Consider the following 27,527-nt stretch of genomic DNA (forward strand, 5'->3'; position numbering starts at 1 on the left):
TCCACATGTATCCCGTGCCACCCAACGTGCTCTAGAAGGTGTAAGTCAACTACCCTGGCCAGCAAGATCTCCGGATCTCTCCCCCATTGAGCATGTTTGGGACTGGATGAAGTGTCGTCTCACGCGGTCTGCACGTCCAGCACGAACGCTGGTCTAACTGAGACGCCAGGTGGAAATGGCATGGCAAGCCGTTCCACAGGACTACATCCAGCATCTCTACGATCGTCTCCATGGGAGAATAGCAGCCTGCATTGCTGCGAAAGGTGGATATACACTGTACTAGTGCCGACATTGTGCATGCTCTGTTGCCTGTGTCTATGTGCCTGTGGTTCTGTCAGTGTGATCATGTGATGTATCTGACCCCAGGAATGTGTCAATGAAGTTTCCCCTTCCTGGGACAATGAATTCACGGTGTTCTTATTTCAATTTCCAGGAGTGTAGTTATGCTCACTTTTCGTAAACCTTTTAAGTATTTTTGCGATTTATATTAGATTATACTTTGTTAAATATTGTTACACTTTCTTTACTTGTATACCAAGTGTTCCCTAAACACAATTAATACCTGTGCCGTTGTCACTCAATCATATTCCTGAGTTCAGTTATATGAATTTACGTTTATACTTTCTTTATCATTCTACTTGCCATGCATCTACCTATTTAAACTAATTAAGGTGCTATGTGCTTAGCAGTTGGTACACGACACTTGATCTGAAATGTGTTACTTGGCCGCCTCAAGTGGAAGAATTTCCCAATTTACACATTACAGCTCGGGTCCAAAATAGGAGTAATCACTGTGAATATTATAGTTCACCTTTCTGTGCACGTTTGCAGCAAACAAGGTAGAGTTTGGTGCTGACACCGGTGGCAGGGATGTAGCTCTTTGTTCGGTAGAAAGTGTATATATTCGATGTCTTATGTTTTGTGTATTACTTTAACAAATTTGGAACACATTCCCATTAAACTGCAAATAGCTGTAAGCAATGTAGCTGAAACACTTTTTTGCTTCGTGAGATATCTGATATAGTCGTCCATATTCACTTAAATTCAGTCGTGGTTTTGGGATGCCCAACACAGATCGTTGCGCTGTCTAGGTGATTTTATGTAATCTCGTTTGCTAAATTTTATTCACGGGGGAAAATTTTGTATAGGACATGGCATAATTTTCAAATCAGGCTATATTCGGATTCATTTTCAATGGAATCCAAATTCAAATGCTAGCAGTAACGTAACACACTGTAGTTGAAGCTGTAGACTACTCGTAAGCACAGAATACGTAATAGTTGGTTGGTTGGTTGATTTGGGGAGGGGACCAAAAAGCTAGGTCATCGGTCCCATCGGACTAGGGAAGGATGGGAAGGAAGTCGCCCGTGTCCTTTCAGAGGAACCATTCTTGCATTTGGCTGAAGCGATTTAGGGAAATCACAGAAAACCTTAATCAGGATGGCCAGACGCGGATCTGAACCGTCGTCCTTCCGAATGCGAGCCCAGTGTGCTAACCACTGCGCCACCTCACACGTTACGTGATAGTCAGTCACAGTTATGTTAGGGTTTGCCATGGATCTGAGAGCAAAATTGAAAATTAAAATTTTACAAACTTGTGAATATAATTGGTGCTCCTGGAATGAATTAAAGGGAAATAATTTGCCAAAAAGTTGCTTGGTTATTAATTAACTTCTACAAATCTTAGATATGTTTATTGAACATTGAAAGCTAAGTATTCAAAATTAATTATTTTTTTAACTGATATGCAGTGAAGTTAGGACTCTCGGTGATACACTCTGGCATGCTGTTCCAATTTAATATGTTGTCGACGTCAAGTTATGACTTTTACTATATACAGCTGTCAGATACTATCGACCGACTCTCTTACGAATACGACCGAACATTCTCTTAAAGTATATTACTTCCAAATGGGCTGACAGTTACCACAGGCTGTCACAATGGTGGTCATTGAAGTAATTTAGATATCCATTTATTTTATTTTCATTGCAGGAGCAGTGACTGAACTTCCACATAAAAGGATAAAAATGATAAATCTTTGCCACATATTTGCTTTTTCATCTATTATTGATTTTTTAAAAATAAGGTTGCTAACTGTTCCCTAAATGTCAAGTTACTACAAAGCTCCAGAATAAATCATTCACTCGCAGCACTGTGTGACTTGTTTTGAATCGTGTGTGCTGGACCAGGATTAGAGCACATAACTTTTTATAACAAAGTGGTTTGATCTGTTATATGCGGTGTCAGACCCTTCTTTTAGCTTCTCATCTTGTGCGCAGTTGCACGTCATTTTCCGATGTACGTAGAGGGAGTGCAAACATGTCTGGGAATATAACGCACTTTAAGATAGGGAATCTAACTCGCATCGTCTGCCTTTGGTGTGTATAACGTAAGTTGGGTTGCCTATCTTATGGTATATCATATGTTTTCCAGACCTGTTTGCTCTCGCAGCACATAGTCCATATCTTTCTTACACTCCTAAGAGACAGGCAACATCATGATTAAATAGCGTTTGATTTTGTTGCATACTAGGCCAACCTCCTACTTTTTCAACATTGTCTGAATTGATCAATTCTTGGGCTCTATCCGAAGTATTTCCATTTTAATCTTATATAATACGTGAGTCCCATTTTCATTGTTTCGACGTAACATCCAATATTTATTTATAAGATATTTGTTCACAGATGATATTAGCTATTATATGCAAGAACGTAATGAAGCTAATTTACGGTGATAGATCTCAGTTACAACAGAAAAAGCAAAACCTATGGTTTAAATAGAATTCTATGGTGGTAAATGTGAGGAAAAAGTATGGATGAACTGTGGAGATGTGAGAAGATAAGCCAGGGGTATTACATTCAGTGTGCTGCAGCACTGGGAAAACATCTTACATTTCTAGAAGTGTTGTTAGATGATAATTCCTTATGGGAAGAACATTCTGAATTTCTGAACTAAAGGTTGTAAGTGATCGTACGTGTTAAGGATACTTAGCGATCACTTTCAATACTCATTCAGTACTATGCGTTTACAACGCAAATGTGCCCGGCGTATAGCCGTTTGGAGGACTGCTCTGGAGAACTGCAAGTTTTGCAAAACAAATATATTAATTTAGAATTAGAACAATAAAGATAGTTATTTTTGTCCAATGATCTAATTCTTGCCACACATGGAAAGAGCCCTGAGAATGTAGAAGGGAGACTGGAAAACTTCATGTCCGAATACCACCAAGAGAACTCCCTCGCTCCCTCGAACCAAATACCTAGTCAGTATTAGATAAGGTAGCGCTTTAATCCTCCATTCAGAACAGGCAATCAGAATGCTAGCGGAGAGGGGAAGAGGGGGCGGTGTATAAGTCGTTTGGTTTTGATTCGTCTGCCACAGCTTCCTCTCCTATACCAACAGAGTAGCACTTGTAGCCAATGTCCTCAATACCTGCTAGACGTATTCCAGTCTCTGCCTTCCACTAATTCTTACTCTCTACAGTTTCCTCTAGTACCACAGAAGTTATTGCCTCACATCTCAACACGTGTCCCATTTTCCTGTCACTACTTATTGACAGTGTTCTCCATGCATTCACTTTCTCGCTGACTCTGCAGAGAACTTCCGCATTTCTTATCTTGTTAGTCCCTCTACTTTTCGAAATCCTTCTATAGCACGACATCTCAAACGCTTCGATTCTCTTCTTCTCTGGTTTCCCCGTAATCCATTACTCACTTCCGTAAAATGCAATGTTCTAAACGCACATTCTTAGAAATTTCGTCCTCAAATTAATGCCAGTGTTTGATACGAGAAGAGTTATTTTACAATTATATTTGCGGTATCTGTTCTTTCGGACACGTTGGAAAGAACAGGCACGAACAATGTAGCTGTACAGACATGCCTCTATGGGATACGAGTATTTCAGTGCAGATGTATACCATCGTTTTTCCCCTTGTGGGAATACAGTAAGGCTGCGAGCAATGGGGTACTGAAAGGCGTCACATCGTCGGCGGTACGCAGCACTTGTGAATCTGAGTCGGACGGGAACCGTGTCCGGATAGCCAAGATAGTTACGGGAGCCGTTCTAGTTACGCGGAGCATCCAGGCTCGAGTATCGGTCCGGCACAAATTTTCTATTATTTTTGAAAATGTTTGCGATCAAAATATAATACCTGAAAATAAGTATAACAGTCCAAATCGGAAGGCACATATAGTAAAAGATGACCGGTTTCGATCATCATGTGATCATCTTCAGACCAACAGCCATTGTCCGTCAAAATTCCTGTAGATCTGAAGGTGATCATCTGATGATCGGAACCGGTGACCTTCAAATAAATGTTCCTTGTGATCTTGACTGTCCTAATTGTTTTCTAGTACAGGTGTTAAATTATTTCAAGGCCCAACGTAGCTATCTCATATAAATTTGCCTTGAGAGATATTTTAGGCACTAACGTCCTCTGTGCCTATGCTAATCTGTTCTTTATGTCCTCCTTGTTTCAGCCGCCGTATGGCCTTTGCTTCCAGGGTAGCAGAAATCTGTCACTTCGTTTATTTCATGATCGACGATTTGGAAGTTATGTGTATCGCCAATCTCAAATCTGCTACTCACCATTACTTTTGCCTTCCTCCAGTTTGCTGTCATTTCATTCCAGTGCCCAACAGACTGTTCGTTCCATTTCACTAAGGATACTACTGTCGTAAGAGAATCTTATCATTGATATCCTTTCAATCTGAATTTTAATCTGATTCCTGAGCCTTTACTTTACTTCCATCTATGCATGTAGAGAATGAACAGGCAGCATCACTGTCGTGCATCCTTTTTAATCCGAGCACTTCATTCTTGGTCTTGCATTCTGACTTTTCCCTCTTGGTTTTGTACGTATTATATATTATCAGCCCTTCGATAGAGCTTATGCCATTTTTTCTAGGGGATTTGAACATCTTGCAAATTTTTATATTGGCGAACCCTTTTTTACGTCTATTATTCCTATGAACCTGTATTGATATTTCTTAAGTCTTATTTCCATTGTCGAGCACGATGGTAGTATATGGAGTATAGATTACCTCGTATGGTCTGCTTGGCATCGAGAGTAGTTTAAGTGTACAAGACATTTACATTAACTGAAAGTACTACAATATTATGGAAATGATCTGCGCAGTGTTTCATGGCTGTGTAAGTGTAGGCTTTTGCGGTGTTTCCTAGTGCTGATGACAGACATGTAAGGGAGCCAGTACTTACCCAGAGGCGGCCCCAACCGACCACCGTAACTGGCGAGCCAGCAGGAGTGTCCTCCCCCTGTGCAGGCAGCTGGATCGGCGCCACGGTCTCACCATTCAGCGGGAACGGGGTAGACACCTGTTATCGTAGTATTACATTGAGGCACAATCGGAACAAAGAACAAATCAATACGGCAGTTCATTAAAAATACAGTATAAGTAAGAGTAAATGCTATAAACGACATTTTGCAACCCACTTACCTCTGATAGGCCTTGGACGTCTATAAGATTAATGAAGTATCTGTGAAATGAATCCGGTATTAACCTTACCACACATCGACACTGGTCGCGGCTTTCTCCCCTGGACTTACCAGGCACTGCCAGAGGATCATAGCGGCGATCACATCATCATATACTTAACGGACGGTTGTAATGGGGGAGATGATGATGTAATATGCAGACACTCATTTATTAACTATATTTAAACAGATATTTGTCGTATTCCAGACAAGAGGCTCACAAAAACACTGAGAGACACCACCACTACACAGGAACAGCCTCCAGCCTTTCGCGTACCAGCACTGTGCAGCGGCCTCCAGATGGGGCTCAGAAACAGACCTGTTCCTACTTCTGCGCCCTTTCCTTCAGCCTGTCGATACATCTGCTGAAGGCGAGGACAACAACCGATAGGGAACGTCGTCATCTGCCGACCACATTGCTTACACCTTGCCGACAACGCGCCACAGACACTGAGTCAGTTATGAACCAGCACTTAGACAGGTCAGTGCCCACAACTTGCTCAGTAGAGTCCTCTGAAGAACACTTTCCGACTTGGCAGTCGCTATTTACGGAGAGCTTGGACCACTATGGAGTTTGTGCACAATTACTATCAGTTATACAGGGTGTTTCCGTAAGAGCGAGCAAAACCGTAACAGGACATAGAGAACGCTCCACTGAAAAATTCGAGGTTGGGGACTTGGGCTCGGAGAAGCAGCTTAAGGGGATATGGAAGTAAACTTACCTACCCCTTTATCTAGAATCACTGTTTTCTGCCTTATTTACAACTAATAAGCGTAAGAGTTTACACGTACTGTGCTCTTTACTTACACGTACGTTCTTTATTTCCTGCAAGGAGACAAGGTGAACGAGGCTCATTACTAGGAAGTCATGTTGCAGGTTTTGTTTACTCTTCTTGTCCATAGTGAGGCACTGTTTCATCGTTGATTCATAGCACGTTCTGTCATGGGACAGCGTAAATACGGTACAACATGACGGTGCACCACCTCACTTCAGTGTGGATGTCCGCAACCATTTCAATGCTGTATTTCCTGGCCGCTGGATTGGTAGGTCCTATTCCATGGCCTGCGAGGTCATCTGACCGGAATCCCCTTGATTATTGCTTGTGGGGATATTTAAAGTCACTTGTGTATGAGATCTCAGTGGACATGGAGATTGAATTAGTTGCCAGAATTATAGCTGCCTGTGATGTGATTCGAAACACACCAGGAATATTTGTCGGGGTGCGTCAGAATCTTGTTCGCTGATGTCATGCTTGCACTGAGGTTGATGGCCGTCAGATTCAGCACATTTTTTAATATACAGAACAAATGGTATGTTCATTGTTTCCATGATAATAATTGCAAATAACTGTAACTAATGTAAATAAAAAAAGTACACAATACAGTCATTATATTCCTATTATCTCCTTAAGCTGGCATCTCCGACCCCAGGTTCCCTACCTCAAGTTGTCCAGAGCAGCATCTTCTGTGTGCTGTTAAATCTTTGCACGCTCTTACGGAAACACCCTGTGTATCAGATACTGTAGAGGGACGGCAAAGTTACAAGATCTCCCTGTATTAGGGTTTGAGACACCACGTGCCACGCATCGAATTTCACCGAAGCTAACCACTATTGTGTAACATACCATTAATAAACGTTATTTGGATACTTCTCATAGTGTTACCACATTTCTGCTATAGAGTTCCCTGTCGACCAACTGTTAATTAACAAGCGTGCAGTGGCTACCTCGAACGAACTACAGCAGTTTTCTGCTACTGTGGATGTTTGGGCTGAATTAATAGTGGCATTCGGTTAGCGGGAATCATAACAATATCGAAACGTATAGGCAGATAGAAACAGTAAGCATGACTGGAACTCGAACTCGGGAACTTTTCCTTTCACGCGCAGGTACCTTACCGGCTGAGGCAAACTACCTCCTCCCGTTCCGTCTTCACAGCTTAAATTCAAACATTCGTTCAGGAAACATTTACCTAGGCTGTGCAGAAACAATTTCTCCTCAACAGCCTATCTTCTAGAATGCTAATTGAGCAAGGTACGAAGGGAAACTAGTGTGAAGCTTGGAAGGTCGGAGATGAAGTACTGGCGGAATTAGCTGTGTGAACGGAACGTGAATATTGCTAGGATAGTTCAGCTGATAGAGCACTTGTCCGTAAAATGGAAAGGTTCCATTTCTAGTCCGGGTGCAGCACACAGTTTTAATCCTCCAGGAAGTTTATAAAGTCAGCGCACACTCCGTTGCAGAGTGAAAATTCATTCTGCACATTGATCGTCTTCAAAAGACAAGTTATTTCAAAGCGTGAGAGTGATTCTTCCGCTCTGCAGCGTAGTTTTGAAACTTCCTGGAACATTAAAACTGTATGCCAGACCAGGACTCGAACCTGGAAACTTCAAGGTCTTTTTGCGATGAGCTTTGCCTTTCCAAGTATAGTACCCTAGCGAAGCTTATCTCAATGAGCTATGTGCTGTTAAGTATTGATTTAAAGGTTATGGAAACGGGATGCTGCGTCACTACAGAAAATAAAAAGAGAGAATTCCTCCGACTGGGTTTCTCACAGCGGTTTTAGTTAATTTCATAAGAAAACAAAAAACCAGCGTGGGCTGGGTTACACACACTTACATACGCAGTTTAGGGCCCTTGGTTCTAGTCACCAGACCATCTAGTAGTTTCGAGGAGCTCTATCGGAATGAAAAAGGTGCAAAACAGCAGTTTCTCAGACTTTAGTTGTGAAGTCTGCAGTTGCGACTGTCTACTACTGTGCTCGCCACATTTGCACATGGAAGATCTGGGGCGGCGGTTAGTGGAAATGTGATATCGGTGACTCCTGTGCCCGACCCTTAGATTCGTTCTGTCAAAAAGGGAGATTATACCTTTCCCTAGATCCCTGTTACGTATTATGTACGCTTCTATTCTGTATTTTTTAGCATTTAATACTGTGGCTAAAACCTCTTATTAGGGGAGAAATCTTCCGCACCCCAATTAATATTACATTTTCTATCAAGATTTGTACTGAAGTAAAGATAATTAAATGGCACTATTGCGAGACACAGGGTATACTCATAATTCCCAGGGTGCGCCCTGGTAGATAAACTGCGCTAGATTTTCCTCTCCACTTACGCCTTCGCCTTGGAGCTTCATAAAAATATGACTCCAGGATGCTAAATTCGCCACATTGGTGCTTAGTGTCCTCTGCTTGCCCTGCCCTATTTGATAATGACAAGCAATCAACAAATGAAGGTGTTAAAGTCTGCTCCTTGCCCACTAACGAGAGACGTGCGGTCACTCTGACACGCAGAATCGCACGAAAATGTGCTTGGAAGAGAAATTAGGCATCCCAAAAACAGTACAATGAGCTGTTCACTTGCTAAAGTGGGCGTTGTACCACGATAGATGTTTGAATTACCACCAACACAGCGTCTAAGAGAGGAACTTCCGTAACACGAAGGGGGTTGGGTGTTGTGTTGTCCACATCATCATTTCATCATCATCGTTCGCCCAATGTGGCGTCAGCTGAAAAGACTTTCAACTCGGCGGCCGAACTTTCCCCGGTGGGGAATCCCGGTCTACAATGTCATCCTTTCATTCCTTTTAATTAACAAAATGGTTCAAATGGCGCTGAGCACTATTGGACTCAACTTCTGAGGTCATCAGACCCCTAGAACATAGAACTACTTAAACCTAAGCAACCTAAGGACATCACACACATCCATGCCCCAGGCAGGATTCGAACCTGCGACCGTAGCGATCGCGCGGTTCCAGAATGACGCGCCTAGAACCGCTTGGCCACCACGGCCGGCTATGATTAATAGTTTCATTAAAAAAACAGTAACAACTACTACATTACCTAGTAATTAGAAATGTAGGTTAGCACAATTATTAAATAATAACTAGCATTACAATTTCTTCTTGCTAGAAAGTCTGTAGTAGTGATCAATGTTGCAACATTTAGACATACAGTTATCTTTAACTGTACAGTGAGACGATTCACCTTACATCTACAGATGTGATAGCCGACATACGCAACAACAGATCCTTAAACGCTGTATACGCACCCTCAGTAGGGCGATGTCGTTGACCCAGGAGTCAGACGCGTTGTATTGCGGGTGCACCGTGAAGGACTCCACAGTGTGGCGTGTGCCCCCTTCATACAGCGTGATGGTGCCCGCCAACACCTCCAGAACGATGTCACTGCAGACAGCAGAATGGAGCGATATATTCCGTACAGCTGCTACCACCGATTCAGAACACACCAGCAATCGTCCCCATCCATATCACTCAAAAATTGTTCAAATGGCTCTGAGCACCTTGGGATTTAACATCTGAGGTCATCAGACCCCTAGAACGTAGAACTACGTAAACGTAATTAACCTAAGGACATCACACACAACCATGCCAGAGGTAGGATTCGAACCTGCGACCGTGGCTGTCGCACGATTCCAGACTGAAGCGCCTACAACTGCTTGGCCACAGCGGCCGGCTCCATATACCTGATTGCTTGCTTGTTGATTGCTTGGTTGGTTGGCTGGTTTGGCGAAGAGGACAAAACAACGAGTTGATCGGTCCATTGGATTAGAGGAGGGTGGAAAAGGAAATCGGCGTGTCTTTTCAAAGGAACCATCCCGGCATGTGCTTGAAGGCATTTAGGGAAATCACAGAAAACCTAAATTAGGATAGCCGGATACGGGTTTGAACTAGGGCTAGTGATATTTTGTTAAAAGTACTGGGAATCCGACATCGAAAAGAGTATCGACATATCGATATATGGGTGGAAAAAATATCGAAGTACCGACACACAAAAATATCCGCTTCACATTGTAAATATATCGCCGCCTTTAGAAGTGTGTATTTAAATATTGATTTGTTGTTATATAATCTGTACACCAAGAACCTAGGAGGCTGCCTATCCCCGTTAGAGCAAGAATTTAAATGAAAACGACGCACCCTCACGCTTGGCGATAACCACTTTGCTAACAACGGTAGCTCCATGTAAGTGGCACAGTAAAAGGTGTCCGGTGGGTCCGTCGTTCCGTTTCGTCACATATCGAATTTGTCCGGAAAACTTCCTAACTTTTGTTTAATTTCTGCCAACGCCAGCGACCAAGGAATTGTAGTGTCAGAACTACGTCGTGAAGCTAAACGTTACAGCTTCTGTTGATAGCGCCGATTACGTCAACATTTCCCCTGACATGTCTCGGCCCACCGCAAAGACCAATCTTGTCATTTAGATTTCTGTTCATCGTTTTCAGAAATTATTTTTGCAGAATGAGGATGTGAATAAACAGCGCGCTAGTTGCGTTAAAAATTGTTTTTTGATGCAAATAGTATGCTACTTCTTCACATCGCACATATTGTTATTCCACTCATACCGCCACACCCCGGCGCAATCGGACTCTATTGCGCCATATGTACTTGCTTCACACAAGCAAAGAGAAAGACTGGACGTGTTGGAAGCTCAAAAAGTAGAAAGACTCCTTCACACAGTGAAAGTAAAATTATGTTCTGCTACAATATCAAAAGAACAACGTCAAATAAGTACCGAAAATTGTAAAAAAAGATACAGTATAAAATAAAAATATCGTTATTTGATGGGACCATGTTGATATTGATGTATTGATATGTATGGCCAAAGTTCGCCCAGACATATATCGATACCTTTTAAAAAGATGCTGATATATCTGTATTTTATCAGCAGCCCTAGTTTGAACCGTCGTCCTCCCGAGTGCGAATCCAGCGTGCTAGTCACTGCGCCACCTCACTTGGTCCCCTGATTGTTAAAAGTATCTAATCCCATGTAGAAAATTGATACAAACGCCTGATTGCTATTTGTAAGGGGCAGTCAAACTATTTCAACAGTAATCACTAAAACTGTTAACAGATTTATCCCAGTATGAAACAAGACGGTCAGTGTCTTCATGGATAAATGTTTGTAGTTGCCTACGGAACCATGATTGTCCCCAGGCGTACAGCTCCTCGTAACGAAGCAAATCGACGGCCACGAATCTCTTTCTTCAGGGCTCCAAAAATACGTAAATCACACGAGGAGAGGTAAGGGTTTAATGGAGGATGTTTGAAGGCTTCCCAGTAAATCATCTGTGGCCAAGTCGAGGCTACGTAAATCACAAGGGGATGATCGGCACATAATGGAGGAAATGTGAAGGCTTCCCAGCAAATATTCTGCAGCCTAGTTGAAACAACGTTACCAACACCTGGACGAGCCGTTTACAACAGCAAACATTTATCCATGAAGGTTTTGAACGACTTGCATCAGAGTGGGATAAACGGTTTAACGGTTAAGGCGATTAATTTTGAAATAATGAACAGTTTACTTACTCTTTTATGAATTGCCTCCTTTTCATTTGACTGTCCCTAATAGATTGTCCAATAGTACTTGCACTTTGTCCTTATGAAAAAATGTAACATACCTATACTGTTGAGCGTACAAAAGGTTCTTTGTGACACGCGTTCCTAATTTTTCCTAATTAATGGAAACAAGCCATCAAATCCGAAAATCAGTGCTTACTGATTGAATATGGGTAATTAAAATTTGATCGTTATCGCACGAGTGTTTATTGTGCACACCAACGATCTAAATCTAAAACATAGTAGTAAGTTAAAAATTCAACGCCGTTAGCCGTAATCCTGCATAGAAAATGTCTGAATGAATTCGGATTGCAGAACAAAAGTGAACGCCAGTACCAAAACGAGCAAAAGCTACATTTTATAAATGCCTGCAATGACTCTGAAATCGCGCAAATACTGGGCAAGAATGACAATGCAGCAGCGGAACAATGCCCACTCGCGCGTGCTTAGATACAGAAAACACGTCTAACGTGAACGCTAAAGACGTTAATTTAGTACACACTGGTAAGCCAAAACATTATGATGACTGCCCACCGCAACGTTGTATGCCATCTGGTGGCGTTGATGGCATGTGAGACGATAACAAAAGCATGTAAGCCGATCAGACAAGGACGGGTGATCACCATAGCGACGGCAGGTTATTATTAGATATAACCTTTGCACGAGTATCTCGAAAATGGCGCAGCAAGGCAGGAGTAGGCAAAATGCAACAAGGAATAACAATATAAATGTGCTAATAGTAAACTGCAGGAGCGTCTATAGAAAGGTCCCAGAACTGCTCTCATTAATAAACGGTCACAACGCCCATATAGTACTAGGAACAGAAAGTTGGCTGAAACCAGACGTAAACAATAATGAAATCCTAAACTCTGATTGGAATATATACCGCAGAGATAGGCTGGACAGTGAAGGGGGAGGCGTGTTTATAGCGATATGAAGTGCAATAGTATCGAAGGAAATTGACGGAGATTCGAATTGTGAAATGATTTGGGTGAAGGTCACGGTTAAAGCAGGCTCAGACATGGTAATTGGATGTCTCTATAGGCCTCCGGGCTCAGCAGCTGTTGTGGCTCAGCACCTGAAGAATAATTTGGAAAATATTTCGAGTAGATTTCCCCACCATGTTATAGTTCTGGGTGGAGATTTTAATTTGCCGGATATAGACTGGGAGACTCAAACGTTCATAACGGGTGGCAGGGACAAAGAATCCAGTGAAATATTTTTAAGTGCTTTATCTGAAAACTACCTTGAGCAGTTAAACAGAAAACTGACTCGTGGCGATAACATATTAGACCTTCTGGTGACAAACAGACCCGAACTATTTGAATCAGTTAATGCAGAATAGGGAATCAGCGATCATAAAGCGGTTACTGCATCGATGATTTCAGCCGTAAATAGAAATATTAAAAAAGGTAGGAAGATTTTTCTGTTTAGCAAAAGTGACAAAAAGCAGATTACAGAGTACCTGACGGCTCAACACAAAAGTTTTGTCTCAAGTACAGATAGTGTTGAGGATCAGTGGACAAAGTTCAAAACCATGGTACAATATGCGTTAGATGAGTATGTGCCAAGCAAGATCGTAAGAGATGGGAAAGAGCCACCGTGGTACAACAACCGAGTTAGAAAACTGCTGCGGAAGCAAAGGGAACTTAACAGCAAACATAAACATATCCAAAGCCTTGCAGACAAACAAAAATTACGCGAAGCCAAATGTAGTGTGAGGAGGGCTATGCGAGAGGCTTTCAATGAATTCGAAAGTAAAGTTCTATGTACTAACCTGGCAGAAAATCCTAAGAAATTTTGGTCCTATGTCAAAGCGGTTAGTGGATCAAAACAAAATGTCCAGACACTCTGTGACCAAAATGGTACTGAAACAGAGGATGACAGACTAAAGGCTGAAATACTAAATGTCTTCTTCCAAAGCTGTTTCACAGAGGAAGACTACACTGTGCTTCCTTCTCTAGATTGTCGCACAGTTGACCAAATGGTAGATATCGAAATAGACGACAGAGGGATAGAGAAACAAAATCGCTCAAAAGAGGAAAGGCCGCTGGTAATGATGGGATACCAGTTCGATTTTACACAGAGTACGCGAAGGAACTTGCCCCCCTTCTTGCAGCGGTGTACCGTAGGTCTCTAGAAGAGCGAAGCGTTCCAAAGGATTGGAAAAGGGCACAGGTCATCCCCGTTTTCAAGAAGGGACGTCGAACAGATGTGCAGAACTATAGACCTATATCTCTAACGTCGATCAGTTGTAGAATTTAGGAACACGTATTATGTTCGAGTATTATGTCTTTTCTGGAGACTGGAAATCTACTCTGTAGGAATCAGCATGGGTTTCGAAAAAGACGGTCGTGTGAAACCCAGCTCGCGCTATTCGTCCACGAGACTCAGAGGGCCTTAGACACGGGTTCACAGGTAGATGCCGTGTTTCTTGACTTCCGCAAGGCGTTTGACACAGTTTCCCACAGTCGTTTAATGAACAAAGTAAGAGCATACGGACTATCAGATCAATTGTGTGATTGGATTGAGGAGATGCTAGATAACAGAACGCAGCATGTCATTCTCAATGGAGAGAAGTCTTCCGAAGTAAGAGTGATTTCAGGTGTGCCGCAGGGGAGTGTCATAGGACCGTTGCTATTCACAATATACATAAATGACCTGGCGGATGACATCGGAAGTTCACTGAGGCTTTTTGCAGATGATGCTGTGGTGTATCGAGAGGTTGCAACAATGGAAAATTATACTGAAATGCAGGAGGATCTGCAGCGAATTGACGCATGGTGCACGGAATGGCAATTGAATCTCAATGTAGACAAGTGTAATGTGATGCGAATACATAGAAAGATAGGTCCCTTATCATTTAGCTACAAAATAGCAGGTCAGCAACTGGAAGCAGTTAATTCCATAAATTATCTGGGAGTACGCATTAGGAGTGATTTAAAATGGAATGATCATATAAAGTTGATCGTCGGTAAAGCAGATGCCAGACTGAGATTCATTGGAAGAATCCTAAGGAAATACAATCTGACAACAAAGGAAGTAGGTTACAGTACGCTTGTTCACCCAATACTTGAATACTGCTCAGCAGTGTGGGATCCGCACCAGGTAGGGTTGATAGAAGAGATAGAGAAGATCCAACGGAGAGCAGCGCGCTTCGTTACAGGATCATTTAGTAATTGCGAAAGCGTTACGGAGATGATAGATAAAAGCCAGTGGAAGACTCTGCAGGAGAGACGCTCAGTAGCTCGGTACGGGCTTTTGTTAAAGTTTCGAAAACATACCTTCAGCGAAGAGTCAAGCAGTATATTGCTCCCTCCTACGTATATCTCGCGAAGAGACCATGAGAATAAAATCAGACAGATTAGAGCCCACACAGAAGCATACCGACAATCCTTCTTTCCACGTACAATACGAGACTGGAATAGAAGGGAGATTCGATAGAGGTACTCAGAGTACCTTCCGCCACACTCCGTCAGGTGGCTTGCGGAGTATGGATGCAGATGTAGATGTAGATGTAGAATGTCCACGTGCTACTGTCGTCAGCATCTACGGGAAGGTGGTAGGACAGTGAGTGAAACTACTACTAGGCTCTAAATAGGTTGGACATACACGACTCTTCACAGCCCGTGGTGTTCGGAGGCTTGTCTTCTCTGTAAAGTTGGGGAGATAGTGATCTGTGAAAGAGCACGTTGCCGGTGCACGCACAAGTGTTTCGGAGCACACCATCTATCGTACACTCTTGAACACGGAGCTGTGCAGTTGACCGCCCCCACGATCTCACGTGTTGACCCGACGACGATTGCAGTGGGCACGGGACCATCGGACTTCGAACGTCGATCAATGGAAAAGTGTCGGTTGTTCGGGTGAATCACATTTTTGCTACACTAGGTCGATGGTCATCTCCACAAATCCCGTCATCGAGGCGAACGGCGGCTCGAAATGTGCAGCTCGCCCTCGAATGCAGGCTGGTGGGAGCAGTATTATGCTATGGGAGACATTCTCCTGCGATTTGTTGGGACCCGTGGTAGTAATCGAAGTCACGCTGACAGCTGCGAACCAACTGCATAACTCCACGCTTGATGTCGTCTTCCCTGATGGCGATGTCATCTTTCAGTAGGCTAATTGTCCGTATGTCTGAGCCAGAACCGTGTGATCTGAGGAGAATTATAGTGAACGCACGTTAATGTCTCGGCTACCATACTCGCCTGATGTAAATTGAATGGACTACATCTGGGTCGCTATCGGGCACCATCACCTCCTACACATATCAGCGGCCCGTTATTTACGCGAATTACATCACCTGTGCATAGACTACTTGTGCGACGTACCACCACAAGCCTACCAACAGACTGTCGGATCCCTGATACGCAGAATCAGTGATGTTTTTTTTAATCTTATGGGACTTAAGCTTACACACTACTTAACCTAAATTATCCTAAGGACAAACACCCACACCCATGCCCGAGGGAGGACTCGAACCTCCGCCGGGACCAGCCGCACAGTCAATGACTGCAGCGCCTCAGTCCGCTCGGCTAATCCCGCGCAGCAATATCGTTCTAAAGACGGACAGACAAACCATTAAACAGGTGGTCATAATGTTTAGGTACATCAATGTACAATGACGTTAATTATAATTACTATCACGAATAACGTGCAATGAGTAGCAACGCTTCACGAAACCCGTACTGTGTTACGTAACTCAGGGCAATGCTGTCTGTTTGGATGTTTCCATAAACGTGGGAAAATTTATTTGCTGTTCTTTACTGACTATTTTTCAAATGATGCCCTAAAAACTTTTATTAATGGCCACAACTATGTCAATGCTAACAATAAGTAGACGTATGCACCTAATATAATATAGAGAACACAACATAAAATCAAAAAATTTCTGTGACTACAAGAGAGCGAGCATACTTTCATCGCAAAAACAAGATTGCATTTGAATCACTTTAAGTCTGAACTAATTGTCAACAGTAGTAGTGCAACACTACATGATCAGCTATAGTTAGAAATGCTTTTTATTACAATGATTACTTGATTGAAGAATGACTGTAAATTTAGTTGAATCTATTTCGCTTTTAATTATTCTTTCACTCATGACTTTATCGGAAGTTATGGTGAGGATGTCAGGATGCTGCTAATGGTTAATGACTTGGGTCAATAAACGATCAGTCCCAAATTTCATGCAGGGACTAAACACATTCTAATGTTCCAAACAAGTTGCTGTCAGGCTGGCATGCCTATTACACGGCTAAAAACACACTGGCTGGAACTTACTTTGTGATGAGTGCGATATAAGGCTTAATATGAAATTCATTATTGGCAAAAAGCTCTTCCTGATCAGCGGGCAGCTTGAATAACTTTGGGCCACAAAGTATTTTTTCATTAATTCCAAAATATCCCTGCGACCATGTCCTGTGCCCATACTCGCTTACTTATATTACAGTTGCGGAACAGTTCAGAGAAAGTTTGAGTCTCGTAACAAATAAATACCCCACTCATACGGTTATAGTTGGTGGGGACTTCAACCTACCCTCGGTATGTTGGCAAAAATACTTGTTCAAAACCGGTGGTAGGCAGAAAACGTCTTCCGAGATTGTCCTAAATGCATTCTTCGAAAATTATTTCGAGCAGTTAGTCCACGAACCCACGCGAATTGTAAATGGTTGCGAAAACACACTTGACCTCTTAGCCACAAACAATCCAGAGCTGATAGAGAGCATCATGACTCATACAGGGATTAGTGATCACAAGGTCATTGTAGCTAGGCTCAATACCATTTCTTCCAAATCCATCAGAAACAAACGCAAAATAATTTTATTTAAAAAAGCGGATAAAGTGCCACTAGAAGCCTTCCTAAAAGACAATTTCCATTCCTTCCGAACTGACTATGCGAATGTAGACGAGATGTGGCTCAAATTCAAAGATATAGTAGCAACAGCAATTGAGATATTCATACCTCATAAATTGGTAAGAGATGGAACGGATCCCCCGTGGTACACAAAAAAAGTCCGAACGCTGTTGCAGAGGCAACGGAGAAAGCATGCGATGTTCTGAAGAACGCGAAATCCCGAAGATGGGCTAAAATTTACAGACGCGCGAAATTTGGCACGTACTTCGATGCAAGATGCCTTTAATAGGTTCCACAACGAAACAATGTCTCGAAATTTGGTAGAAATTCCGAAGAAATACTGGTCGTATGTAAAGTACACAAGCGGCAAGACGCAGTCAATACCTTCGCTGCGCAGTGCCGATGGTACTGTTATCGACGACTGTGCCGCTAAAGCGGAGTTATTGAACGCAGTTTTCCGAAATTACTTCACCAGGGAAGACGAATGGAATATTCCAGAATTTGAAACACGAACATCTGCTAGCATGAGTTTCTTAGAAATAGATACCTTAGGGGTTGCGAAGCAACTCAAATCGCTTGATGCGGGTAAGTCTTTAGGGCCAGATTGTATACCGATTAGGTTCCTTTCAGATTACGCTGATACTATAGCTCCCTACTTAGCACTCATATACAACCGCTCGCTCACCGATAGATCTGTACCTACAGATTGGAAAATTGCGCAGGTCGCACCAGTGTTCAAGAAGGGTAGTAGGAGTAATCCATTTAACTACAGACCTATATCATTGACGTCGGTTTGCAGTAGGGTTTTGGAGCATATACTGTATTCAAACATTGTGAATCACCTCGAAGGGAACGATCTATTGACAGGTAATCAGCATGGATTCAGAAAACATCGCTCTTGTGCAACGCAGCTAGCTCTTTATTCGCACGAAGTAATGGCCGCTATCGACAGGGGATCTCAAGTTGATTCCGTATTTCTAGATTTCCGGAAAGCTTTTGACACCGTTCCTCATAAGCGACTTCTAATTAAGCTGCGGAGCTATGGGGTATCGTCTCAGTTGTGCGACTGGATTCGTGATTTCCTATCAGGAAGGTCGCAGTTCGTAGTAATAGACGGCAAATCATCGAGTAAAACTGAAGTGATATCAGGTGTTCCCCAGGGAAGCGTCCTGGGACCTCTTCTGTTCCTGATCTATATAAATGACCTGGGTGACAATCTGAGCAGTTCTCTTAGATTGTTTGCAGATGATGCTGTAATTTACCGTCTAGTAAGGTCATCCGAAGACCAGTATCAGTTGCAAAGCGATTTAGAAAAGATTGCTGTATGGTGTGTCAGGTGGCAGTTGACGCTAAATAACGAAAAGTGTGAGATGATCCACATGAGTTCCAAAAGAAATCCGTTGGAATTCGATTACTCGATAAATAGTACAATTCTCAAGGCTGTCAATTCAACTAAGTACCTGGGTGTTAAAATTACGAACAACTTCAGTTGGAAGGACCACATAGATAATATTGTCGGGAAGGCGAGCCAAAGGTTGCGTTTCATTGGCAGGACACTTAGAAGATGCAACAAGTCCACTAAAGAGACAGCTTACACTACACTCGTTCGTCCTCTGTTAGAATATTGCTGCGCGGTGTGGGATCCTTACCAGGTGGGATTGACGGAGGACATCGAAAGGGTGCAAAAAAAGGGCAGCTCGTTTTGTATTATCACGTTATAGGGGAGAGAGTGTGGCAGATATGATACACGAATAGGGATGGAAGTCATTACAGCATAGACGTTTTTCGTCGCGGCGAGACCTTTTTACGAAATTTCAGTCGCCAACTTTCTCTTCCGAATGCGAAAATATTTTGTTGAGCCCAACCTACATAGGTAGGAATGATCATCAAAATAAAATAAGAGAAATCAGAGCTCGAACAGAAAGGTTTAGGTGTTCGTTTTTCCCGCTCGCTGTTCGGGAGTGGAATAGTAGAGAGATAGTATGATTGTGGTTCGATGAACCCTCTGCCAAGCACTTAAATGTGAATTGCAGAGTAGTCATGTAGATGTAGATATTTACGCCTTGCCACATATTATAATACCGTTTCGGTATTCGTGCCTAGTTTCGACCATTGGGGAATTTCGTGGTCGTGTCCCAAATAGCGTCGGGTGCATTTCGTCAAAACTGCTAGCTTGTCTCGTTTACGGGTGTACTCTTCGATCCGATCGTAATCTAAAGTTTAAAGGATTCACATTTCATTCTTAAGTGTAGCCGTTCAAACAATATTTTCTTTTGTATAAATGAATTATGCTTGCACTGTTTTCGTTTACTGTAGTGGTTTTATTTCTGTCGCCGGCCGGTGTGGCCGAGCGGTTCTAGGCGCTTCAGTCTGGAACCGCGCGACCTCTACGGTCGCAGGTTCGAATCCTGCCTCGGGGATGGATGTGTTTGATGTCCTTAGGTTTAAGTATTTCGAAGTTCTAGAGGACTGATGACCTCAGATAGAGCTCAGAGGCATTTGAACCATTTTATTTCTGTCCCTTGACATCAGATTGCCTATCGATCCCTGTGCAGTTCTGTTTCGTTGACATTTCAATAATCGTTCAGTTTGTTGACATGAACGTTTATGGGCTAGCAAAGAATGCGCAGGTAACTTTTCTTTTACAAACTCGAATATTAAAAATGTTGTGCCTACGAGCTGAAAGCTGAAAACGTGATCAGAAATCAAATAAGCTTTGATCTTGGAGTTCAGCTTCATAGTCAATCAATTCAAATACAGTTGAAGTGGAATTAAATGGATTACGAAAGCATCCTTTTCACATCGCAACCGTCTCTCGTTGGTTATTCGAAATATATCAAAGAAAAATACGTTACTTTAAGGAGCCCAGCTTTGTCGTATTGCTAGGGCAAATACACATTCACGGACAGAAAAAAGTTCGAAATTTCCTTCCTGACACTGTGTTTTCCACGTAAGCGCTATAATTTACAGTATTTAAAACAGCTGTTGCGTGCACACAACAGAAATAACGGTCAAGAAGCAATCGTACACAGCAGCCTGCTAATGTTTTGGTCTATTTAAAATGGCGGCAGACCGCGTCCACTCTGGCTTCAAAACAAGCGCCAATTTCCCTTTCTTTACCTCGATGGTTCAGTACAATATAAATTTCCCTGACATCGCCACCATGTTTACTACAACGATCTGAGATACATTCTATTGGCATAAATTACATTTTCAGAAACACTAATTACTGACAAAAATTTATAAATACATATAGTTACAAGGAGCTAAAAAAATACTTACGTCACTGGGCTGTAGGGTTACAAGCATTTTTTTATGTCTGTTGGATGTCATTCAGATATTGTTGTCGAAGGTCAACGAAAAGCCGCCCAGTGTTCATAATTTCACAGTTGTGGGCAACAGTCGCCCGGTACTCAGCCATTCACAGACGCACTCACCTGTCGAGTTCAGCGACGCAGTGAGCAGCTGTGAGGGCCCAGTTCTCGTTTAGGATGGACGCTCCGCACGAATGGCGACCATTCCTCTGCAAGGACAGCTGCAACACCAAACACCTGCATCATCAGCGCTTGCGAACACTAAGGCTGGAAAACAGGTAGGTGTTCAGATTTCTGTTCAGTATCCTAATACAGCTGCTGTGTCGATCACCTTTTCACAGTAGTATGCATACTTTTTGAAACTGGATGACGTTGTTGCGATGATGTCAGTAGCTCAGTAGCTCGCAGTTGTGATAGATCTTGCTGGCAACTATAATCGACCGGTTAGAGTTCAGTGAATTTTTTATTATCTTTAATCACATCGGAAAGTGGATAAATGTTCCAGAAAAATCTTTAGAACTGTAGTGATTGTGAAATTCGGTTATCTATGTATTATAGATCATATCCGAGATAAACGTTACGAGGTGAAACACATCATTTCAGTTTTCCATCTGTTCTGTTAAGTTTTATAAACAGATTTACTGTTCCGGGAGGTATCGGATAGAGTTCTGCACTATTCCCTAATATATATATATATATATATATATATATATATATATATATATACTCCTGGAAATGGAAAAAATAACACATTGACACCGGTGTGTCAGACCCACCATACTTGCTCCGGACACTGCGAGAGGGCTGTACAAGCAATGATCATACGCACGGCACAGCGGACACACCAGGAACCGCGGTGTTGGCCGTCGAAGGGCACTAGCTGCGCAGTATTTGTGCACCGCCGCCGTCAGTGTCAGCCAGTTTGCCGTGGCATACGGAGCTTCATCGCAGTCTTTAACACTGGTAGCATGCCGCGACAGCGTGGACGTGAACCGTATATGCAGTTGACGGACTTTGAGCGAGGGCGTATAGTGGGCATGCGGGAGGCCGGGTGGACGTACCGCCGAATTGCTCAACACGTGGGGCGTGAGGTCTCCACAGTACATCGATATTGTCGCCAGTGGTCGGCGGAAGGAGCACGTGCCCGTCGACCTGGGACCGGACCGCAGCGACGCACGGATGCACGCCAAGACCGTAGGATCCTACACAGTGCCGTAGGGGACCGCACCGCCACTTTCCAGCAAATTAGGGACACTGTTGCTCCTGGGGTATCGGCGAGGACCATTCGCAACCGTCTCCATGAAGCTGGGCTACGGTCCCGCACACCGTTAGGCACGTCCGCATGTATCCCGTGCCACCCAACGTGCTCTAGAAGGTGTAAGTCAACTACCCTGGCCAGCAAGATCTCCGGATCTGTCCCCCATTGAGCATGTTTCGGACTGGATGAAGCGTCGTCTCACGCGGTCTGCACGTTCAGCACGAACGCTGGTCCAACTGAGGCGCCAGGTGGAAATGGCATGGCAAGCCGTTCCACAGGACTACATCCAGCATCTCTACGATCGTCTCCATGGGAGAATAGCAGCCTGCATTGCATCGAAAGGTGGATATACACTGTACTAGTGCCGACATAGTGCATGCTCTGTTGCCTGTGTCTATGTGCCTGTGGTTCTGTCAGTGTGATCATGTGATGTATCTGACCCCAGGAATGTGTCAATAAAGTTTCCCCTTCCTGGGACAATGAATTCACGGTGTTCTTATTTCAATTTCCAGGAGTGTATATAAATTTACGGAGCGTCGGACTGGAAAACATTATTAAATGATTATTAAATTACTTTTAAATCCATGCGAATTGTCTTTGTGCCCACACTGCCCCCTATAACGAGAAATAAGACGGAAAATTTTAACTACAAAAGAAGCAAGGTCACACATCATCAGTGGATCATTATGAACATCTAATGGACTGAACAGTACTACGGCGAACATGTACGAAACTAGTTCCACAGGAAATAACATATCAATCATTGAAGAACTGTTACTTTGAAGGCTGTAGAGAGGAAACTGAAGGGACAGGAAAGGATCGGAATACGCAAAAACACACTCTCGATTGTGTTCGCTGCAGTAGAAATACAAAATCAACATTAATTACTCACACAAAAGAGTGACATAACGCTTTGGACGGACATGTCTATGAGACTTCCATAGATATTCAGAATGCTTATCACATGGAACCGCTGCACACTGACGGGATAAAACAGGCGAGGAGCGAAATTAAAACCACAGTGAAAATCTAATGAAGCTTTGTGCAGATGTCTTGAGTATACCGGTCGATCACGTCACGTTGCAGTTTTCAGTTCTAAGTATGCAGTGAGGATTTTTAAGTTGCATAGAACAACAGAGTCTCCCACCAAGTGAAAAGTGCCTGCTGTCGTTCTATTTCTTCATGCTGAGGTGTTCCGCCTGATTTCACACAGCCCACATAACTTAACTGTCATGCGTAACAGTGAAGTCCGAAAGTGGTGCTGGAATTTGGAAGCAGCGCGTACACACGTTCATGGTGCAGGCGGTTAGGGAAGGAAGCGATTGTCAAATAATGATCTTGTTCAGAGAGTGGATCAGGCGTTTCGAGGAAATCGTGTACTAAGGGCAGTGCAGAACAAGCGAAGAGGAATGTTGTCATCAGGCATGGTCCTACGTAACAAAGCTTTGTCTCACATTGCAGCTGCAACGGTAATGCTCCTGGAGTGTTTTCGATGGGAAGCGTTCCACCTCACACCACACAGTCCGGGCTCGGCTGACTCTGATATTCATCTATTTGCTCACGTATTGGCAAAGACGGCGAATTGCAGACGAGAGTAGAGAGTTGTCGGAAAATACAGGCGGCTGCCTTCTGTGGTGAGGGTATTGGAAAGTTGATATCATGCTACCACAAATGTGTATGTCGCAGCGGGTGCTATGTGGAGAAGCCGCTGGAAGGTGTAGCTAAACGTTGCAAGTAAAACATATCTGATTCTCATTGTGGTTTCCATTTCGCGACCGACTGGACCTTGACAAAAAAAAGCCCTCGTATGGAAGGTAGATACACTCCTGGAAATAGAAAAAAAAAACACATTGACCCGGTGTGTCAGACCCACCATACTTGCTCCGGACACTGCGAGAGGGCTGTACAAGCAATGATCATACGCACGGCACAGCGGACACACCAGGAACCGCGGTGTTGGCCGTCGAATGGCGCTAGCTGCGCAGTATTTGTGCACCGCCGCCGTCAGTGTCAGCCAGTTTGGCATACGGAGCTCCATCGCAGTCTTTAACACTGGTACCATGCGTGGACGTGAACCGTATGTGCAGTTGACGGACTTTGAGCGAGGGCGTATAGTGGGCATGCGGGAGGCCGGGTGGACGTACCGCCGAATTGCTCAACACGTGGGGCGTGAGGTCTCCACAGTACATCGATGTTGTCGCCAGTGGTCGGCGGAAGGAGCACGTGCCCGTCGACCTGGGACCGGACCGCAGCGACGCACGGATGCACGCCAAGGCCGTAGGATCCTACGCAGTGCCGTAGGGGACCGCACCGCCACTTCCCAGCAAATTAGGGACACTGTTGCTCCTGGGGTATCGGCGAGAACCATTCGCAACCGTCTCCATGAAGCTGGGCTACGGTCCCGCACACCGTTAGGCCGTCTTCCGCTCACGCCCCAACATCGTGCAGCCGGCCTCCAGTGATGTCGCGACAGGCGTGAATGGAGGGACGAATGGAGACGTGTCGTCTTCAGCGATGAGAGTCGCTTCTGTCTTGGTGCCAATGATGGTCGTATGCGTGTTTGGCGCCGTGCAGGTGAGCGCCACAATCAGGACTGCATACGACCGAGGCACACAGGGCCAACACCCGGCATCATGGTGTGGGGAGCGATCTCCTACACTGGCCGTACACCTCTGGTGATCGTCGAGGGGACACTGAATAGTGCACGGTACATCCAAACCGTCATCGAACCCATCGTTCTAACATTCCTAGATCGGCAAGGGAACTTGCTGTTCCAACAGGACAATGCACGTCCTCATGTATCCCGTGCCACCCAACGTGCTCTAGAAGGTGTAAGTCAACTACCCTGGCCAGCAAGATCTCCGGATCTGTCCCCCATTGAGCATGTTTCGGACTGGATGAAGCGTCGTCTCACGCGGTCTGCACGTCCAGCACGAACGCTGGTCCAACTGAGGCGCCAGGTGGAAATGGTATGGCAAGCCGTTCCACAGGACTACATCCAACATCTCTACTACGATCGTCTCCATGGGAGAATAGCAGCCTGCATTGCTGCGAAAGGTGGATATACACTGTACTAGTTCCGACATTGTGCATGCTCTGTTGCCTGTGTCTATGTGCCTGTGGTTCTGTCAGTGTGATCATGTGATGTATCTGACCCCAGGAATGTGTCAATAAAGTTTCCCCTTCCTGGGACAATGAATTCACGGTGTTCTTATTTCAGTTTCCAGGAGTGTAGATATTCAGTGATTGGTGGCTATTCGCTGTAAGATGGGAGGCGTAACGTAGAGTGAAATGAACAGCGCTGATATAGTGTTGTGTTAAAGTTGCGCTACTTGTAGCCTACGTATGTGGCAGCGTGGGGCAGCGCCTTCCGGCCTACGTAGTAGCCTGGACTCACCTGGGCAGGGAACTCCCCCAGAGAAGCGGGCTCACCGTTGATTATGCGGCCGCTCACTACGGACACAGCACGAGGCGCTGTTCCACCTGGAACAGTCAGAACAGAGCAGCGTATGACAACAATCGTCTTATAGAGTATAATAAACACTACATATAAAACACAGTGTCCTGACTGACCACTAAGAATGGAAACTTCAAACTCGGATAAGGTGTCGATATTAGACTGAAGGCGTCGTTTAAGAAGGCACTTTTTGAAATTCCAACACTGAGCGGAAAAAATTGGGACAAAGGTTTTTTTGAAAAATGTCGCTCTTAAGGCGGTTTTGAAGGTAGATTTACAAAAATTGGTATTTGGTTTCTCGATCAGAAATATAAAGAAATACCGGTTTTAGCATTTTACGAAATTTGGCCCTATAGGGGTGAAATAGTGGGTGAAAGGTTTTTTTGGAAAATAAATCATTAGTAAAAAAACTACTAAAATATTTTTAAGGCTACATGTATTAACTTTGATATTTGACTTCTCGGATACAAATGAAAAATACGTGAAAGCATTTTTAAAGATAAATCTATGAAAATTTAAATTTCGCTTCTCAGTTAGAAATAAAACATATGTGTTTCACGGGCTTTTTGGAAAATCTGCCCCTAAGGAGGTAAAATAGGGTCAGACTTATTGACTGACTCATCATTGCCCAGCCGAAACCGTTAAGGATAGAAACTTGACGTTTGGGGAGGGTGTAGATTTTATACTGTAAGCATCGTTTAAAATGGGATTCTCCGAAATTCCACTCCTAAGGGGATGAAATAGGGGATGAAAAGCTTTTCGAAAGTATGTCGCTATTAAGGGAATTTTAAAGCTAGACTTACCAAATATTATGTTTGGTTTCTCAGTCAAAAAATAAAAAAATACGTGCTACAGCATTTTTTGGGAATTCAACCACTAAGTAAGTAAGACAGTGGGTGAAAGATTTTTTTTTGAAAATAAATAATTAGTAAAGAACTAATAAAGGATTTTTAAGGATACATTTTTGAAAGATGTTATTTGACTTCTAGGTTGTTATTGTTGTGGTCTTCAGTCCTGAGACTGGTTTGATGCAGCTCTCCATGCTACTCGATCTGATATAATACTTCCTGGCAGATTAAAACTGTTACGAGATACTGGCAGAGGTAAAGCTGTGAGGACCGGGCGTGATTAGTGATTCTGTCTGCAGCTATTGGTCTCGGGACTAGCGTTGCTGACTCTGGAACACGGAGTGCCAGGTTCGATTCCCGGCCGGGTTGGGGATTTTCCCTGCCAAGGACAGTATGTCTGTGTTGTCCTCATCATTTCATCATCATTCGTACAGTGGCGGCGGGCGCTGATGATCGCGCAGTTGAGCGCCCCACACACCAAAAACATGATCATGTTCGAAGCCCGATTATTGCCGGCACGGTAGCTCAGCGTGTTCTGTCAGAGAGCTGGTTGGCCTCTGTAATAAAAAACTGAGTGGAAGGATCAACAAAACAAACTTGAACGGATGTCACGTGACGTCCGCAACGACCAAACACAACGATTAACAACGAACAAAATGCAATTTAAAAAAAGATGGTAGATCCCTTCTCCTCGAAAGGCAAAAGGCCCGAGTTCGAGTCTCGGTCGGGCACACAGTTTTAATCTGCCAGGAAGTTTCAGAATTGTTGCAGTGAACAACATAAAAATTTTATTAAATAAAACGAAAAAAAAGAAAAATATCTGCAGACCATACAATCTACGCGAGCGAAGCAGCGGGCACATAGTTTGTTATAAAATATCTACCGCTCCATCTGGCCGCCTGGTAAAGTAACCATATAAAGATTAATCTTGAATTCAACAGT

At 43.6% G+C, this 27,527-nt stretch overlaps 1 protein-coding gene across 2 annotated transcripts in view; it reads right to left on the reverse strand.

Annotated features, from left to right (window-relative positions):
* The window catches only part of LOC126282916 (trypsin delta-like), a 121,869-nt gene that overhangs the window by 88,440 nt on the left and 5,902 nt on the right, over positions 1-27,527 (reverse strand). For both annotated transcript variants that reach the window (XM_049982232.1, XM_049982231.1), the window contains exons 2-5: positions 25,678-25,763; positions 21,146-21,243; positions 9,547-9,682; positions 5,219-5,335 (exon numbers count right to left, since the gene is read on the reverse strand). In XM_049982232.1, the coding sequence (XP_049838189.1) occupies positions 5,219-5,335; positions 9,547-9,682; positions 21,146-21,243; positions 25,678-25,763 (437 nt within the window). The remainder of the gene's footprint in view (positions 1-5,218; positions 5,336-9,546; positions 9,683-21,145; positions 21,244-25,677; positions 25,764-27,527) is intronic.

Source organism: Schistocerca gregaria, chromosome 1 (assembly GCF_023897955.1).
Source record: "Schistocerca gregaria isolate iqSchGreg1 chromosome 1, iqSchGreg1.2, whole genome shotgun sequence".
Taxonomy (NCBI): Eukaryota; Metazoa; Arthropoda; class Insecta; order Orthoptera; family Acrididae; genus Schistocerca; species Schistocerca gregaria.